At 36.6% G+C, this 18,917-nt stretch overlaps 1 protein-coding gene across 1 annotated transcript in view; it reads left to right on the top strand.

Moving 5' to 3' along the window:
* Positions 1 to 18,917, top strand: part of LOC103023561 (complement C3) — a 68,147-nt gene that overhangs the window by 34,918 nt on the left and 14,312 nt on the right. The window contains exons 21-28 of the mRNA XM_049469867.1: positions 6,415 to 6,627; positions 7,109 to 7,163; positions 7,653 to 7,739; positions 9,330 to 9,533; positions 11,508 to 11,583; positions 13,996 to 14,155; positions 15,180 to 15,263; positions 16,043 to 16,193. Coding sequence (XP_049325824.1) covers positions 6,415 to 6,627; positions 7,109 to 7,163; positions 7,653 to 7,739; positions 9,330 to 9,533; positions 11,508 to 11,583; positions 13,996 to 14,155; positions 15,180 to 15,263; positions 16,043 to 16,193 — 1,030 coding nt within the window. The remainder of the gene's footprint in view (positions 1 to 6,414; positions 6,628 to 7,108; positions 7,164 to 7,652; positions 7,740 to 9,329; positions 9,534 to 11,507; positions 11,584 to 13,995; positions 14,156 to 15,179; positions 15,264 to 16,042; positions 16,194 to 18,917) is intronic.

Genomic DNA, 18,917 nt, shown 5'->3' with positions numbered 1-18,917 from the left:
AGTATTTTAGAGAGATTGTTGCTAAGGTCAGCTAGCTCGTTGCTAACGGTAATTTTTAGCGAGATTGTTGCTAAGGTCAGCTAGCTCGTTGCTAAGGTTAGCTAGCTCATCACTAACGGTAATTCTAGTATTTTAGCGAGATTGTTGCTAAGGTCAGCTAGCTTGTTGCTAAGATTAGCTAACTTATCACTAACGATAATTCTAGTATTTTAGTGAGATTGTTGCTAAGATTAGCTAGCTCATCACTAACGGTAATTCTAGTATTTTAGCAAGATTGTTGCTAAGGTCAGCTAGCTTGTTGCTAAGATTAGCTAGCTCATCACTAACGGTAATTCTAGTATTTTAGAGAGATTGTTGCTAACGTCAGCTAGCTTGTTGCTAAGATTAGCTAGCTCATCACTAACGGTAATTCTAGTATTTTAGCGAGATTGTTGCTAACGTCAGCTAGCTTGTTGCTAAGATTAGCTAGCTCATCACTAACGGTAATTCTAGTATTTTAGCGAGATTGTTGCTAACGTCAGCTAGCTTGTTGCTAAGATTAGCTAGCTCATCACTAATGGTAATTCTAGTATTTTAGCGAGATTGTTGCTAACGTCAGCTAGCTTGTTGCTAAGATTAGCTAGCTCATCACTAACGGTAATTCTAGTATTTTAGAGAGATTGTTGCTAAGGTCAGCTAGCTCATCACTAACGGTAATTCTAGTATTTTAGCGAGATTGTTGCTAACGTCAGCTAGCTTGTTGCTAAGATTAGCTAGCTCATCACTAATGGTAATTCTAGTATTTTAGCGAGATTGTTGCTAACGTCAGCTAGCTTGTTGCTAAGATTAGCTAGCTCATCACTAACGGTAATTCTAGTATTTTAGAGAGATTGTTGCTAAGGTCAGCTAGCTCATCACTAACGGTAATTCTAGTATTTTAGAGAGATTGTTGCTAAGGTCAGCTAGCTCATCACTAACGGTAATTCTAGTATTTTAGCGAGATTGTTGCTAAGGTCAGCTAGCTCGTTGTTAAGGTTAGCTAGCTCATCACTAACGGTCATTCTAGTATTTTAGCGGGATTGTTGCTAAGGTCAGCTAGCTCGTTGCTAAGATTAGCTAGCTCATCACTAACGGTAATTCTAGTATTTTAGAGAGATTGTTGCTAAGGTCAGCTAGCTCGTTGCTAAGATTAGCTAGCTCATCACTAACGGTAATTCTAGTATTTTAGAGAGATTGTTGCTAAGGTCAGCTAGCTCGTTGCTAACGGTAATTCTAGTATTTTAGCGAGATTGTTGCTAAGGTCAGCTAGCTCGTTGCTAAGGTTAGCTAGCTCATCACTAACGGTAATTCTAGTATTTTAGCGAGATTGTTGCTAAGGTCAGCTAGCTTGTTGCTAAGATTAGCTAACTTATCACTAACGATAATTCTAGTGTTTTAGTGAGATTGTTGCTAAGATTAGCTAGCTCATCACTAATGGTAATTCTAGTATTTTAGCAAGATTGTTGCTAAGGTCAGCTAGCTAATCACTAACGGTAATTCTAGTATTTTAGCGAGATTGTTGCTAAGGTCAGCTAGCTCGTTGTTAAGGTTAGCTAGCTCATCACTAACGGTCATTCTAGTATTTTAGCGGGATTGTTGCTAAGGTCAGCTTGCTCGTTGCTAAGATTAGCTAGCTCATCACTAACGGTAATTCTAGTATTTTAGCGAGATTGTTGCTAAGGTCAGCTAGCTCGTTGCTAAGGTTAGCTAGCTCATCACTAACGGTAATTCTAGTATTTTAGCAAGATTGTTGCTAAGGTCAGCTAGCTTGTTGCTAAGATTAGCTAGCTCATCACTAATGGTAATTCTAGTATTTTAGCAAGATTGTTGCTAAGCTCAGCTAGCTCATCACTTAAGGTAATTTTAGTATTTTAGCGAGATTGTTGCTAAGGTCAGCTAGCTCGTTGCTAACTGTAATTATAGTAGTTTAGCAAGATTGTTGCTAAGGTTAGCTAGCTGGTTGCTAAGGTTAGCTAGCTCATCACTAACGGTAATTCTAGTATTTTAGCAAGATTGTTGCTAAGGTCAGCTAGCTCGTTGTTAAGGTTAGCTAGCTCATCACTAACGGTCATTCTAGTATTTTAGCGGGATTGTTGCTAAGGTCAGCTAGCTCGTTGCTAAGATTAGCTAGCTCATCACTAACGGTAAGTCTAGTATTTTAGAGAGATTGTTGCTAAGGTCAGCTAGCTCGTTGCTAATGGTAATTCTAGTATTTTAGCGAGATTGTTGCTAAGGTCAGCTAGCTCGTTGCTAAGGTTAGCTAGCTCATCACTAACGGTGATTCTAGTATTTTAGCGAGATTGTTGCTAAGGTCAGCTAGCTCATCACTTAAGGTAATTTTAGTATTTTAGCGAGATTGTTGCTAAGGTCAGCTAGCTCGTTGCTAACTGTAATTCTAGTAGTTTAGCAAGATTGTTGCTAAGGTTAGCTAGCTGGTTGCTAAGGTTAGCTAGCTCATCACTAACGGTAATTCCAGTATTTTAGCGAGATTGTTGCTAAGGTCAGCTAGCTTGTTGCTAAGATTAGCTAACTTATCACTAACGATAATTCTAGTATTTTAGTGAGATTGTTGCTAAGGTCAGCTAGCTCGTTGCTAACTGTAATTATAGTAGTTTAGCAAGATTGTTGCTAAGGTTAGGTAGCTGGTTGCTAAGGTTAGCTAGCTCATCACTAACGGTAATTCTATATTTTAGCGAGATTGTTGCTAAGGTCAGCTAGCTCGTTGTTAAGGTTAGCTAGCTCATCACTAACGGTCATTCTAGTATTTTAGCGGGATTGTTGCTAAGGTCAGCTAGCTCGTTGCTAAGATTAGCTAGCTCATCACTAACGGTAAGTCTAGTATTTTAGAGAGATTGTTGCTAAGGTCAGCTAGCTCGTTGCTAACAGTAATTCTAGTATTTTAGCGAGATTGTTGCTAAGGTCAGCTAGCTCGTTGCTAAGGTTAGCTTGCTCATCACTAACGGTAATTCTAGTATTTTAGCGAGATTGTTGCTAAGGTCAGCTAGCTCATCACTTAAGGTAATTTTAGTATTTTAGCGAGATTGTTGCTAAGGTCAGCTAGCTCGTTGCTAACTGTAATTCTAGTAGTTTAGCAAGATTGTTGCTAAGGTTAGCTAGCTGGTTGCTAAGGTTAGCTAGCTCATCACTAACGGTAATTCCAGTATTTTAGCGAGATTGTTGCTAAGGTCAGCTAGCTTGTTGCTAAGATTAGCTAACTTATCACTAACGATAATTCTAGTATTTTAGTGAGATTGTTGCTAAGGTCAGCTAGCTCGTTGCTAACTGTAATTATAGTAATTTAGCAAGATTGTTGCTAAGGTTAGCTAGCTGGTTGCTAAGGTTAGCTAGCTCATCACTAACGGTAATTCTATATTTTAGCGAGATTGTTGCTAAGGTCAGCTAGCTCGTTGGTAAGGTTAGCTAGCTCATCACTAACGGTCATTCTAGTATTTTAGCGGGATTGTTGCTAAGGTCAGCTAGCTCGTTGCTAAGATTAGCTAGCTCATCACTAACGGTAAGTCTAGTATTTTAGAGAGATTGTTGCTAAGGTCAGCTAGCTCGTTGCTAACAGTAATTCTAGTATTTTAGCGAGATTGTTGCTAAGGTCAGCTAGCTCGTTGCTAAGGTTAGCTTGCTCATCACTAACGGTAATTCTAGTATTTTAGCGAGATTGTTGCTAAGGTCAGCTAGCTCATCACTTAAGGTAATTTTAGTGTTTTAGCGAGATTGTTGCTAAGGTCAGCTAGCTCGTTGCTAACTGTAATTCTAGTAGTTTAGCAAGATTGTTGCTAAGGTTAGCTAGCTGGTTGCTAAGGTTAGCTAGCTCATCACTAACAGTCATTCTAGTATTTTAGCGGGATTGTTGCTAAGGTCAGCTAGCTCGTTGCTAAGATTAGCTAGCTCATCACTAACGGTAAGTCTAGTATTTTAGAGAGATTGTTGCTAAGGTCAGCTAGCTCGTTGCTAACGGTAATTTTTAGCGAGATTGTTGCTAAGGTCAGCTAGCTCGTTGCTAAGGTTAGCTAGCTCATCACTAACGGTAATTCTAGTATTTTAGCGAGATTGTTGCTAAGGTCAGCTAGCTTGTTGCTAAGATTAGCTAACTTATCACTAACGATAATTCTAGTATTTTAGTGAGGTTGTTGCTAAGATTAGCTAGCTCATCACTAACGGTAATTCTAGTATTTTAGCAAGATTGTTGCTAAGGTCAGCTAGCTTGTTGCTAAGATTAGCTAGCTCATCACTAATGGTAATTCTAGTATTTTAGCGAGATTGTTGCTAACGTCAGCTAGCTTGTTGCTAAGATTAGCTAGCTCATCACTAACGGTAATTCTAGTATTTTAGAGAGATTGTTGCTAAGGTCAGCTAGCTCGTTGCTAACGGTAATTCTAGTATTTTAGCGAGATTGTTGCTAAGGTCAGCTAGCTCGTTGCTAAGGTTAGCTAGCTCATCACTAACGGTAATTCTAGTATTTTAGCGAGATTGTTGCTAAGGTCAGCTAGCTTGTTGCTAAGATTAGCTAACTTATCACTAACGATAATTCTAGTATTTTAGTGAGATTGTTGCTAAGGTTAGCTAGCTCATCACTAACGGTAATTCTAGTATTTTAGCGAGATTGTTGCTAAGGTCAGCTAGCTTGTTGCTAAGATTAGCTAACTTATCACTAACGATAATTCTAGTATTTTAGTGAGATTGTTGCTAAGATTAGCTAGCTTGTTGCTAAGATTAGCTAGTTTATCACTAACGGTAATTCTAGTATTTTAGTGAAATTGTTGCTAAGGTCAGCTAGCTCGTTGTTAAGGTTAGCTAGCTCATCACTAATGGTAATTCTAGTATTTTAGCGAGATTGTTGCTAAGGTCAGCTAGCTTGTTGCTAAGATTAGCTAGTTTATCACTAACGGTAATTCTAGTATTTTAGCGAAATTGTTGCTAAGGTCAGCTAGCTTGTTGCTAAGATTAGCTAGCTCATCACTAACGGTAATTCTAGTATTTTAGAGAGATTGTTGCTAAGGTCAGCTAGCTCATTGCTAACGGTAATTCTAGTATTTTAGCGAGATTGTTGCTAAGGTCAGCTAGCTCGTTGCTAAGGTTAGCTAGCTCATCACTAACGGTAATTCTAGTATTTTAGCGAGATTGTTGCTAAGGTCAGCTAGCTTGTTGCTAAGATTAGCTAACTTATCACTAACGATAATTCTAGTATTTTAGTGAGATTGTTGCTAAGGTTAGCTAGCTCATCACTAACGGTAATTCTAGTATTTTAGCGAGATTGTTGCTAAGGTCAGCTAGCTTGTTGCTAAGATTAGCTAACTTATCACTAACGATAATTCTAGTATTTTAGTGAGATTGTTGCTAAGATTAGCTAGCTTGTTGCTAAGATTAGCTAGTTTATCACTAATGGTAATTCTAGTATTTTAGCGAAATTGTTGCTAAGGTCAGCTAGCTCGTTGTTAAGGTTAGCTAGCTCATCACTAACGGTAATTCTAGTATTTTAGCAAGATTGTTGCTAAGGTCAGCTAGCTTGTTGCTAAGATTAGCTAGCTCATCACTAACGGTAATTCTAGTATTTTAGAGAGATTGTTGCTAAGGTCAGCTAGCTCGTTGCTAACGGTAATTCTAGTATTTTAGCGAGATTGTTGCTAAGGTCAGCTAGCTCGTTGCTAAGGTTAGCTAGCTCATCACTAACGGTAATTCTAGTATTTTAGCGAGATTGTTGCTAAGGTCAGCTAGCTCGTTGCTAAGATTAGCTAGCTCATCACTAACGGTAATTCTAGTATTTTAGCGAGATTGTTGCTAAGGTCAGCTAGCTTGTTGCTAAGATTAGCTAACTTATCACTAACGATAATTCTAGTATTTTAGTGAGATTGTTGCTAAGATTAGCTAGCTCATCACTAACGGTAATTCTAGTATTTTAGCAAGATTGTTGCTAAGGTCAGCTAGCTTGTTGCTAAGATTAGCTAGCTCATCACTAACGGTAATTCTAGTATTTTAGAGAGATTGTTGCTAAGGTCAGCTAGCTCGTTGCTAACGGTAATTCTAGTATTTTAGCAAGATTGTTGCTAAGGTCAGCTAGCTCGTTGCTAAGATTAGCTAGCTCATCACTAATGGTAATTCTAGTATTTTAGCGAGATTGTTGCTAAGGTCAGCTAGCTTGTTGCTAAAGTTAGCTAGCTCGTTGCTAAGATTAGCTAGCTCATCATTAATGATAATTCTAGTATTTTTTTCCTGGTGTAAAAATTCAAGCAGTTCAGTTTGGTGGTTTGATGGTTTGTGATCATCCATCTTCCTCTTGATTATATTCCAGAGGTTTTTAATTTGGTAAAATCAAAGAAACTCGTAATTTTTAAGAGGTCTTTTATGTTTTTTATTTAATATGTCTGATTGTGGTCTGATTTGCAGGTTCTGGTGGAGCTGAAGGACACGCCGGCGGTCTGCAGTATGGCCAGCTTTAAGAAGAGGTATCGGACCATCGTCGACGTCGGCGGAAAATCATCCAGAGCCGTTCCTTTCGTAATCCTCCCGCTGGCTGCAGGAGAGCACAGCATCGAGGTGTTGGCCAGGTCTCCGAACATGGGGGCGACGGATGGAGTGATAAAGAAGCTGAAAGTAGTGGTGAGAACAAAACGTCTTCCCATAAGCCTCCAAAAATGTGGGTGTATTTCACTCAGGTTTAAATGGTGGGTGCGCAGCAAAGCTCTGAGTGTAACTTCTGCCCTCTTGTTGTAACAAGGTATAAAGAGTTAACTTACCAAAGTAGAAATGTAGCTTATCTATACTTATGAATAAGATCATTATTCCAAAAATAATCAAAATAATCTAAAATGTACAAAGCTTAATAAGACTAAAAGTCTTATCAGAGAAGAAAATAAGATCTATTGCCCTAAAAATTGAAAATTTAACTTGCTAAGATTTAGTTTTTTTGCAGTGTAGGAATACTTTTCACACCTTTTCACATTTTTTCTTACAGGAAAATGATATGATATACTTAGTAAAAATAGGATCTTAATGGAAAATGTAACCTTAGTAAAATCTATTTTTGGTAAATGTAATTTTTATATATATATATTTTTTGTGGTGATGCTTTTGTGAACAGAGCCAGGGTGTTCTGACCTCCACTGGTGAGATCACTCTTCTTCTGGAGCCGAAGGGTAAGTAACTGAAAGCCCTGTTAGATACGTTTAGAAAAGAGTTAAAATTGACTAAAACTGGTTTTATAATCATATTCAATGTCTACTTTGAGCTTTTCACACTGTAGTCTATATGTGATTAATATCTGTCATTGATCTGAACAGTTCACACTTATAAACTGATTCGCTAAATTTATTAAAGAGCAGCAGCGCTTCACGTGAAGTTTCAGTTTCATCTCCTTGTAAACTCCAGCGTTACAGGAGATATCAGGGAGAGGTTCTGAGACGAGACGAGTCTCTAATATTGTTTTTATTTCGTAAAATTCACACAAATTCTGATTTGGCTGCTCAGACAAAGTCGCATATCATCGTATCATTGATTGAGTATTTTTTACATGATGATAAATTGTCTATATATTTAAATAGGCTTAAAAACACATGGGTTTTCAAGGGGTGTTCTAATTTTTCTCCTGATTGTATAATATAAAAATGTTTTTTTGTCTTTTTTAGGTAGAACACAGAGAAAAGAAATTAAGCGGCCCACCCTGACGAATCAAATGCCGAACACGGATGCCTTCACTTATATAGCAGTACGAGGTAATGCGTCTTGTTTGTCTGAATATTTGTGGACACTAATGCTTGTCTTTTCAGTGAATGCAATCACATTCTCACAGCAATGCAGTATAGCTGTGAAAGTCAGTGCAGAGTTTATGATTAAACTCCTGCATCTGAACTGCAATTTAAAAAGCAGGAGGATCAGTGAGTTTTTTAGTCTTTTCTCTCGGTCACATGACATCATGGAGTTCAGTAGCTCCTCCATTTCCACTCACTGTTGTGTTTTTAACGTGGATCTCCGTGGAAACGCCCAAGCGCCCAAAGTGTACAGTAATTACGGTGCGCGGCAGTGGACAAATATCTATTTTATTAACCGTGAGGAGACGAAACTCAGAAATGTGCATCCGGACGGGACTAAAATTACCGGAGGATCATGAAGTTCAGAGAAAACCAGTAGATAATTCAGTTATCCTGTAACTTTTTTCTCAGAGGACGTCTGAGAAAAACACGTACATGATCGTTCTGGACAGGAATAAAATCACAGAGGATAAAAAAAAACCCATTTAAGAGAAAATTACCCAGAACCCCCTGAGAATCTAATCCCATCCAGATAGAGCTTTACACTCACCAAGTTATTTTCAGAAGGCCTTAAATTTACTAACTTTTGGTAAATTAACTGGAAATGGTACAAAATTTTGACGTGAACTGCCAATCACCTTTAACTCTTTCAGACCTTAATTATGTTCCAGTGATGAAAAGTATATATAAGAAGAATCCTGTTTTCTCTCTGTAAGGCACTCCAAAAATATATAAATATATTATTTATATTTTTATGTTAATTGAGGTGTAATAATTTTGAATTTAAATTTTAACATCATTATTTTTATTCTATTTAATTTTTATATAACATTTTTTTTATTTCACAAATCATGCCTAAGCAGTAAAAATAACTTGTAGCCTCACAAGATTTTTTTTTATTTTATTTTGTCCAATGCAGTAGGCGGGGCTAAGCTGCTGTTTGATTGGCTGATAAAGGTCAATGGTGTTGGACAACAGGCCTGAATATGTGTTAACTGCAAGAATACACAAAAATAAAAATAAACAGATGTTTGTTGCAGTGGATGCAGGGCCTGAAAGAGTTGAGGAAAACAAATGAACTAAAAACTTGTTGTTAAAACAAAAATATTAGTTTTGTAAAAATCTAAAAACTGTAAAAAGAAGAAAAAAATAGTATATTGTGTATTTAAAAAAGAGGGGGTGATTTTTAGCAAACAGTTTGTTAATTAACAGCTGACAGCTAGTAGATGGTATTAAAAAAGAATAAGTTTTGGAAATGGATTTTTAAAAAAATCAAGTAATTTCACAAACCCTATAGTCTGTATTAAAGCTGTAGTGCTGGAACAGAGTTACTGATGTTACTCTCTACTGCAGCAGCAACACAGAGAACTCTGTAACTATTAAAAGTAGAAGTTCTTATTTTTAGAGAAATTACAGATGAAGCCTCTTGGAAACTGGAGAAAACTGCTACAGGAAGAAGTCTGGCTGACCCACATGGAAACAGCAGCTTTAGCCTTTAGCTCAGATTAACAGGATTATATTAAAATATGTTTGTGTGTGCGTGTGTGTGTGTAGGCAGGCCATTGACTCAGCTGGTGAAGGTGGCCGTCAGTGGGGCGGGTTTAGACCAGCTGATTCAAATGCCCAGTGGATGTGGAGAACAGAACCTGATGGCCATGGTTCTTCCTCTGATCGCAGCGGATTATCTGGACAAAACCAACCGATGGGAGGATGTGGGAGTGGAGAAACGCATTACCGCACTTCAATACATCAGCCAAGGTCAGAGCAATAAATTATATTTAATTTATTGCAGCATTGATTTAAACGCTAGGGTTGATTTCGCTCTGTAGGGATGCACCAAAATAAAAATTTTATTAAAAATCTGAACAAAATGAAAGAGTTTTATCACTTTGCTTTTGCTGTGCTGCTTTTTTTCATGTGGTTTCTCTTTAAAGGTTTTCTTTTTCTTGTTCTTTGTGAAATACAGTAGGTCTCTCTGAGTTGTTTATGATGCTGCACATGAACCTCTTCCTCATTGTCTGCAGTAACTAGTAAAAGAAAATATTCAGAAAAAAGAGGTCGATCAGGAAAAGCACCGTTGTAGATCCATGCGGTTCTTGACTCACTTTCCAACTCGCGTTTTAGGTTTCCAAACCAAAGATTTATTTCTTAAAAATTAATACACAAGAAACATGAACAAAACGATTAAAATGCTTATAAACAGAAAATTAGGTATTTATATTCATGTTCCTTATTCCTAAATCTTAAAATTGTGGTCAGAAAAGGTGAGGCTCCTTTGGGTTTTTTCTGCTTGTCTTGTTTTTATTCCTGCATGAGCCTAATTGTTAATGACCTTCAAAAAACACTGTAGTTATCCGAATCTAAACTTGGCATCCACCGCTTTCAGGGGAAGACCAATGCTAAAGCGTCCATCTACCAATTGTACTGACTTAGACACCGAATCCATGAATCGTCTGTCTTCTACAGACATTTCCATTTTCTCTACATGCTGAACTTCAGGAAAGTCAAGCTTCATCTGAAGGTGTATGAGATCATCAAGACATGCCACAGAAATTCTGTTCGCTGAAACTTCTGGCCATTCCTCTGCCTTGGTTGTTGGACTATCCATTTCTTCTTTAAACTCCATTCCTTCAACTGTATTAAGACAGCTTGTGAGGAAAACAGCCAATTCTGTTAATGATTCTCCGTCTTCTGATTTTAAGGCAGGCCACTTCAAAGCCTTCTGCACAATTCCAATCATCCTCATATGTGGTTATTTTCCATAAGGAAGGTTTCCATATTCCTCTGAACTAGCATTATCAGACAGCAGTAATATGCAATTTAGCTGAGTCATTGCTAACTCCATTAGCAAAGCCAGACACATTTCTACCTTGTTCCTTCAACAAAAATCCAAACTTGAGGTCAGTACTTGCATATAGATGACTGAATCCACTCTTCAGCACATCCACAGGGTTTCTTCACCCACTTGGAGCACTTTTCTGACTATTTATGTAGATCCATGCGGTTCTTGACTCACTTTCCAACTCGCGTTTTAGGTTTCCAAACCAAAGATTTATTTCTTAAAAAATAATACACAAGAAACCTGAACAAAACGATTAAAATGCTTATAAACAGCAAACTAGGTATTTATATTCATGTTCCTTATTCCTAAATCTTAAAACTGTGGTCAGAAAAGGTGAGGCTCCTTCGGCTTTTTTCTGCTTGTCTTGTTTTTATTCCTGCATGAGCCTAATTGTTAATGACCTTCAAAAAACAGTTATCCGAATCTAACTCACTACTGCCACCTACAGGTGCCTAGTGGTAACACACATTTCTAATGCCATTACTGTTATACTAATACTGGCCCTTACAACCGTGTCTACATCAACCCCTCAATTAGTTTTCATGGCCCCGCCCACCTCGGCTCGGGACCGTTATTAGTGTAAAAATGTCCGTAACTGCTGTCTGTTTTGCTTGTGTTGCAGTGCTATTAGCCAATCAGGGGCGATATGTTTGTATGAATATTCATGAGCAAGAGCCAAAATCCTATCGTTTCTCCCCACCCCTCCACTCTTCCACCAGACTAAAGCAGCGTTATACCGGATCACCTTTTTTTTTTTTCTTTACGAAAAAACAGCTCACATACCTTTCCTTCATTTTAGAGACACAACTAGACATTTTAAAATAAAGGAAAAAACGATGGAATAAGACCTTTAATAAATGTCTTAAAATGCTTTCTTTCTCTTATTCCAGGCTATACAAACCAGCTCAGCTATCGCAAGCCATCTGGAGAATTTTCAATTTTTCATAGCTCACCAGGCAGCACTTGGTCAGTCCTTTTATTATTATTATTCTTTTTATTGTTTCCTTGTTAATGATCGTTCAGTGCTCTTTAAAAGAGTATAACTGCATTATTATAATAATATATAAGCAGAATATCAGTGTTGTAAAGTTTTAATAAAATCACGCAATAACAGTGTTTAACGCAATTACAGTGTGAATAAAAAAATGCTCAAGTAATCATACATTCATACAAGGGCGTAGGAGCGGGCTTGATATTGGGGGGGACACATTTGCCAATATGAACCCAAGCCCACCCAATAGTTTGCTAGAACAACATTTGTGGAAATTACTTTTAATTAAAAGTAAATTATTATTATAAGGTGATTTTACAACCTGTTACTCCACATTACAGCTACTGTTGTTAGAAAAATTATGCAAGCAATGTCTGAGTTATCACCATGGGCGTGGTAGTGGGGGGAAAAGTGGACCTGACTACCCAGGGCCCGAGTAGGGAGAGGGGCCCATGAAAATCCAGATTTTTTTTTCGCTCACTTTCCTTTGTTTACTGGTATGGATAGGGGCCCATTAACATAGAGGGTGTACAGGGCCCAGAATTTGCTGCTACGCCCCTGGTTATCACCTAATATTTAAAATAATATAACAGATTATTATTATTGTTATTATTATTATTATTATTATTATTATTATTATTATGTATTGGCATGTCAATTCTGTTGTATATTTACATTTTCTCCTGCACTTTTATTTTTTTCTACTGAGAGCTCTTCTTAAGATGGTGTCCTTTTATGTAAAAGAATGTAACTTTACGTTTCATAGAGACTTTTATAAACGTCAGGATATGTGGTCTTACAGTGAAATACAAATGAACAGAAGTCACGTTACAGCAGTGTTTCTCAACCCAGTTCTTATATATTCTACTGCATATTAAAACTGTTCTGCATATTCTAGAGCTTCCTCTGGTGGATATACATGATTAATTTAGGCTCCATAGGGGGCTAAAGGATTTTAACAGGTAAACTCTGTTTATTAGCTGATCAGGTGGAAAACACTAGTTTAGGGCAGTGATCGGGGTTAAGTAACTGCTTTAAACTACCAACTTAAAGTACTGTACGAAATTCTGGCGATCATCTACATCCAGCTTCTAGATAACTAGTTAGCTAAATCAATTTTCGTTCATTATAGCTCACAGTAAGTCCTGTAATCCTAAATGAATAAACAGTTTGAAAATTAAAGTGATTAGCTGATCAGGTACAGGGAAACATTACATATATATTTTATTTTTTTCCTTTAACCCTGACTCCCAATCTAGCTAATTCCAAAGATAAGCTAACTCACTAACACAGCTGCAGTGTATTAATCACAGTGGGTTTAAACTGTGTGCTGATTCAGAGACGTGTATTTTTAACCAGCTATCAGAAACATATCATCACAGTTGAAGTGGTTAGCCTATCGTTACCTTTCTTTAAGAAAAATCTCCGTATATCCAGATCTGTTTTAAAATCAGATGAAGCTGCTGCGTCCCGATCCCGCTGCTAAATCTCACAGCGAGGGGGCGGGGCTTCCCCAACAGCAAACTGCCTCTGCTCCGCGCGCCGCAAAACCAGCAAGCTGATTGGCTGTTTCTACTGAGAGGCGTGACTTAATACCTGAACCGGCTCCGTGATTGGTCCGGTCTGTCTCCTCATTAATAGTACAGCTGACCTGAGCGAACTGATATCATTTTTGGGGGGGACAAATCCACCTGTTTCTAATATTGGGTGGGACATGTCCCCCCCATCCCCCCCGGTTCCTACGCCTATGCATTCATACTTCAGCAGTGCTATTCTAATCATACATTTACCTCAGCAATACTATTCTAATCATGAATTTACTTCAGCAGTGCTAATAAAATCATACATTAGCCTTAGTAGAACTATTTGAATCATGCATTTACCATAGTAGTGATATTCTAATCATACATTTACTTCAGCTGTGTTATTTTAGTCATAAATTTACTTCAGCAGTGCGATTCTATACGTAAATTTACTTAATCAGTGCTATTATAATCATGAATTTACTTCAGCTGTGCTATGCTAATCATACATTTACTTCAGCTGTGTTATTCTAATCATACATTTACACCTCAGCAGTGCTATTCTAATCATGAATTCACTTCACTAGTGCTATTCTAATCAAGAATTTACCTCAGCACTGCTAATCTACTCATAAATAGATTAAAGTACCTTTCTAATGATATTTTAGTCATGCATTTATTTCAGTAATGCGAGATTGTGCACAGACTTAATTAAGAATAATTGTACAGTAATTGCTCTATGTGAATTATCTTTTTAATTGTTTAATTAAAGGTTTGAGCTGTGTTGTGTATTGGTATGTTTTTTGTTCTCGGTGAAGTGTGTATGTGTGTATGCTGTAACCGTGTGTGTGTGTGTGTGTGTAGGTTAACAGCGTATGTAGTGAAGATGTTCAGTAAGGCGAGTAATCTGGTCACTATAGACCCGGATGTGATCTGTAACGCCGTCCGCTGGCTGATCCTCAGCGCACAGTTGCCTGATGGGGTTTTTCAGGAGCTTCATGCTGTTTCCTCCAGCGCTATGGGGGTACGTTATTCCAGCAGGTCAAAGCTTTAAATAAAACTTAGAAATTAAGCTGGAAAAAGCTGTTTTAATTAAGTTCTGATCATCTATTTACTTCAGTAATGCCAATTTAAATATGCTTTTACCTCAGTAGTGCTATTGTAATCATAAATTTACCTCAGTAGTGATATTGTAATCATAAATTTACCTCAGTAGTGCTATTCTAATAATGAATTTGTATCAGTCGTGCTATTCTAATCATGTATTTACTTCAGTAGTGCTATTGTAATAAAACATTTACCTCATTAGTGCTATTTTAAGAAAAACCTCGGAAATGCTTCTCTAATCATGTATTTACTTCTGTAGTGCTATTATAATCATAAATATACCTCAGTAGTGCTGTTCTAATGGTAAATTTACCTTAGTAGTGCTATTCTAATAAAAAAATTACCTCAGTAGTGCTATAGTGCAGTAGTGCTATTCTAGTCATAAATTTACCTCTAATAATGACTTTACTTTAGAAATTCTATTCCAATCGTGTATTTACCTTAGTAGAGCTAATCTAAACATTCATTTAATTTAGTAATGCTAATCTAATATTGTATTTTCCTCATTAGCACTATTCTAATCACACAGTTACCTCAGTAGTGCTACTCTAATTATGAATTTACTTCAGAATTTCTATTCTAATCATGTATTTACCTCAGTAGTGCTAATCTCATCATGCATTTACCTCACAAGTGTTAATCTAATCATACATTTACCTCAATAGTGCTATTCTAATTATGAATTTACTTTAGCAGTGATATTCTAACTAAGAATTTACCTCAGAAGTGTTTTTTACTAATGTACTATGCATTTCTAAATGCATTACAGGGATATCAAGTCATTTGTATACCGATGTCATACAATCACAATAATATTAATTATTGCAGCTTAATTTTAATAATGTTGTTAGATAGAAAGTTACGAAGTACTTAGCCTTACGAACTTTATGTATTTACAGTGATCTTATGTATTTTATTAACTTTATTCCAACTCTACACAGGGCAAATCTACACAGCTCTCAATGACGGCTTTCGTACTCCTCGCTCTACAGGAGTCCAGCCAAATCTGCGCTGAGAAAGTCAACGTAAGTAGAATGAAATAATTCCACTTGCCATATGAAATTATTTTAATTTACTTTGTTTTTTATTTGATTGGAAACAATATAAACCCAAGATATTTTGTGATTTAACTGTTCAACTTAATATTAATAGTGTCAATCGATTAATTGTAAAAGTTAATCGGATTAATCGCAACAACAATACGTGATTAATTGTGATTAATAGCACTGTTTTTTCTTCTTAAGACTGAAGTATTTAATATTGGATTTTTAAATGTAAAAAAAGAACAAATGTATGGATTGTTAAATATAATTATATTATATTAGTGGTGTCAATCAATTAATCTAAAAAAATAGTCTGATTAATTGCAAAAATGTTCTTTGATTAATTGCGATTAATTGCACTTGTTTTTCTTCTTAAGACATTTTAAGGATTTAATAATAGGTATTTAAATGTGAATGTAAAAATAATGACTGTAAGGGTTGCAAAAATGAAATTAAATGAAATTGTCTCTGTCCAATGAAAAACAAGTATCTGTATTTTTGTCAATTTTTAGTTTACTACATAATTTGAACAGACAAACTGTCCCTTACACTGTGCAAAAAAATCTTTGATGAACGCATCAATAGAAATACTTCAAAATTACCTGAAATAAACTCTTTTTACATTGACTTCCATTGAAAGTTTAGAAGGTTTTTTGCTGTTTTGGAGATTTTGTTTAACAGATGATTTTGTTCAGATTTACATTTTTCCTTGGTATAAAATTGTAATTTTTGTCAGTAATGCAGTTTTTTTACGTTTTCAGAGTCTGCAGTCGAGCATGAACAAGGCTTTAGGATTCATCGAGCGCAACATCGGCACACAAACCGACCCGTACGCCGTTACCATGGCGTCCTACGCTCTAGCTAACGCTAACAAACTGAAGTCTGAACTGTTGTTCAGATATGCCTCTCCAGGTAAGACCGTACACCGAGATTTCACCATCATAGTAACAAAAAACTGCTTCATATCCTCCAAAAATTCAAAAATTTGAACCTGATAGAATACACTGGATTTACCCTTCAAGTTTTAACAATTAGTCATAAGTTATATCAAACCCTGATAACAAAGAACATTAACATAAACATTCTTTTTTGTTGTTGTTGCCTTTCATATTTTAAGGTAAATTATAGAAAAGCAATCTTTAAACAAACCTTATTTGAAATTCTCAGAATTTAACACTTCTGAATCGTTTAGTAATTACATACAGCTCTGGAAAAAAAAATAAGAGAGCACTTAAAAACGATGAGTTTCTTTGATTTTACCAAATTAAAAACCTCTGGAATATAATCAAGAGGAAGATGGATGATCACAAGCCATCAAACCAAGATGGTTATCCAAAAGCAGTGTGTAAGACTGGTGGAGGAGAACATGATGCCAAGATGCATAAAAACTGTGATTAAAAAACAGGGTTATTCCACCAAATATTGATTTCTGAAATTTGTTTTGTTTTATTTGTGTTTTTGTTTTTTTTCAGCCATTTCTCATTTTCTGTAAATAAATGCTCTGAATGAAAATATTTTTATTTTGAATTTGAAAAAGAAAGAAAATATGTAATGCAAATTATATGTACATAATATGACATTTAAACCAGGATTAAAATGAAAACAGTTGGAATAAAAGAAATAAATTAAAGACATAATACAGAACAATGTAGACAAGAAAGTTACAAGGCATATTAAAAAATAAAAAGTAATTACAATATAAATACAAGAAATAAAGTATTAAAAGTGTGCAATATTAGATTTAAATAGTGTGTGGGTCAGGTGAATTATTATTATTGACCCTACTGATTTATTATTATTGTTTTCTATACTATTTATTAATTTGCAGTGTTAATTTATTTATTAATTTGCAATTCTACAGTGCCTTGCAAAAGTATTCATACCCCTTTACATTTTTCACATTTTGTTACCTCACAACCTGGAATTCAAAGGGAATATTTGAGGGTCTGCATCATTTAATTTACAGACCATGCATACAACTTTCTACATTTAACATTTATTTTATTGTGAAGCAAACAACAAATAGGACAAAATAACTGAAAACATCAGTGTGCATAACTATTCACCCCCATAATTCAGTACTTTGTAGAGCCACCTTTTGCAGCAATTACAGCTGCAAGTCGCTTTGGATAAGTCTCTATGAGCTTGCCACATCTTGCCACTGGAATTTTTGCCCATTCCTCATGGCAAAACTGCTCCAGCTCCTTTAAGTTAGATGGTTTCCGTTGGTGAACAGCAATCTTCAAGTCTGACCACAGATTCTCAATTGGATTAAGGTCTGGGCTTTGACTAGGCCATTCCAATATGTTTACACGTTTCCTCTTGAACCACTCAAGTGTTGCTTTAGCAGTATGCTTTGGGTCATTGTCCTGTTGGAAGGTAAATCTCCGCCCTAGTCTCAAATCACTGACAGACGTAAACAGGTTTTGCTCAAGAATATCCCTGTATTTAGCACCATCCATCTTCCCCTCGACTCGGACCAGTTTTCCAGTCCCTGCTGCTGAAAAACATCCCCACAGCATGATGCTTCCACCACCATGTTTCACTGTGGGGATGGTGTTCTTGGGGTGATGAGATGTGTTGGGTTTGCGCCAGACATAGCGTTTTCCTTGGTGGCCAAAAAGTTCAATTTTGGTCTCATCTGACCACAGTACCTTCCTCCATACAGTTTGGGAGTCTCCCACATGCCTTTTTGCAAACTCGAAACGAGCCTTCCTATTTTTGCCTGTAAGTAAAGGTTCTTTTCTGGCCACTCTTCCATAAAGCCCAACTCTATGGAGTGTACGGTTTATTGTGGTCATATGGACAGATACTCCAGTCTCTGCTTGGGAACTCTGCAGCTCCTTCAGGGTTACCTTTGGTCTCTGTGCTGCCTCTCTGATTAATGCCCTCCTTGACCGGGCTGAGAGTTTTGGTGGGCGGCCCTCTCTTGGCAGGTTTGTTGTGGTACCATGTTCTTTCCATTTGATGATGATGGATTTGATGGAGCTCCGGGGGATCATCAGAGATTTGGATATTTTTTTATAACCCAACCCTGACTCATACTTCTCTACAACTTTATCCCTGACTTGCTTGGAGAGCTCCTTGGTCTTCATGGTGTTGTTTGGTTAGCTTAATGGTGTTGCAGCCTCTGGGGCCTTTCAGAAAAGGTATATATATACTGACAGATCATGTGACACTTAGATTGCACACAGGTGTCCTTCATTTCACTAAGCATGTTCTTCTGAAGGTAATTGGTTGCACCAGAACTTTTTAGGGGCTTCATAACAAAGGGGGTGAATACATATGCACATGCCAATTTTCAGTTTTTTATTTTCATATTTTCTTTATATACATATATATTTTTTCTCATTTCACTTCTAAAACGTAGACTATTTTGTGCAGATGCATCACATTCAATTCAGATAAAAAAAATACATACAGGTTGTAATGTAGTAAAATAGGGAAATAATCCAAGGGGGTCAATACTTTTGCAAGGCACTGTACATGTATATGTGGTCCCGCTCCCACCAATAACAATTAAATTAAATTCTGCCCTGTGCCGCAGGATAATCTGATGGCTCCCAAGGGAATGCAGACCTCTACAGCATATATTTTTTATATGATAATAATATTTATCACAATACAATAAAATAT

The sequence above is a fragment of the Astyanax mexicanus genome, chromosome 21 (assembly GCF_023375975.1).
Source record: "Astyanax mexicanus isolate ESR-SI-001 chromosome 21, AstMex3_surface, whole genome shotgun sequence".
In the NCBI taxonomy this organism is placed as follows: Eukaryota; Metazoa; Chordata; class Actinopteri; order Characiformes; family Acestrorhamphidae; genus Astyanax; species Astyanax mexicanus.
This window is presented reverse-complemented; position numbering and strand designations above follow the sequence as displayed.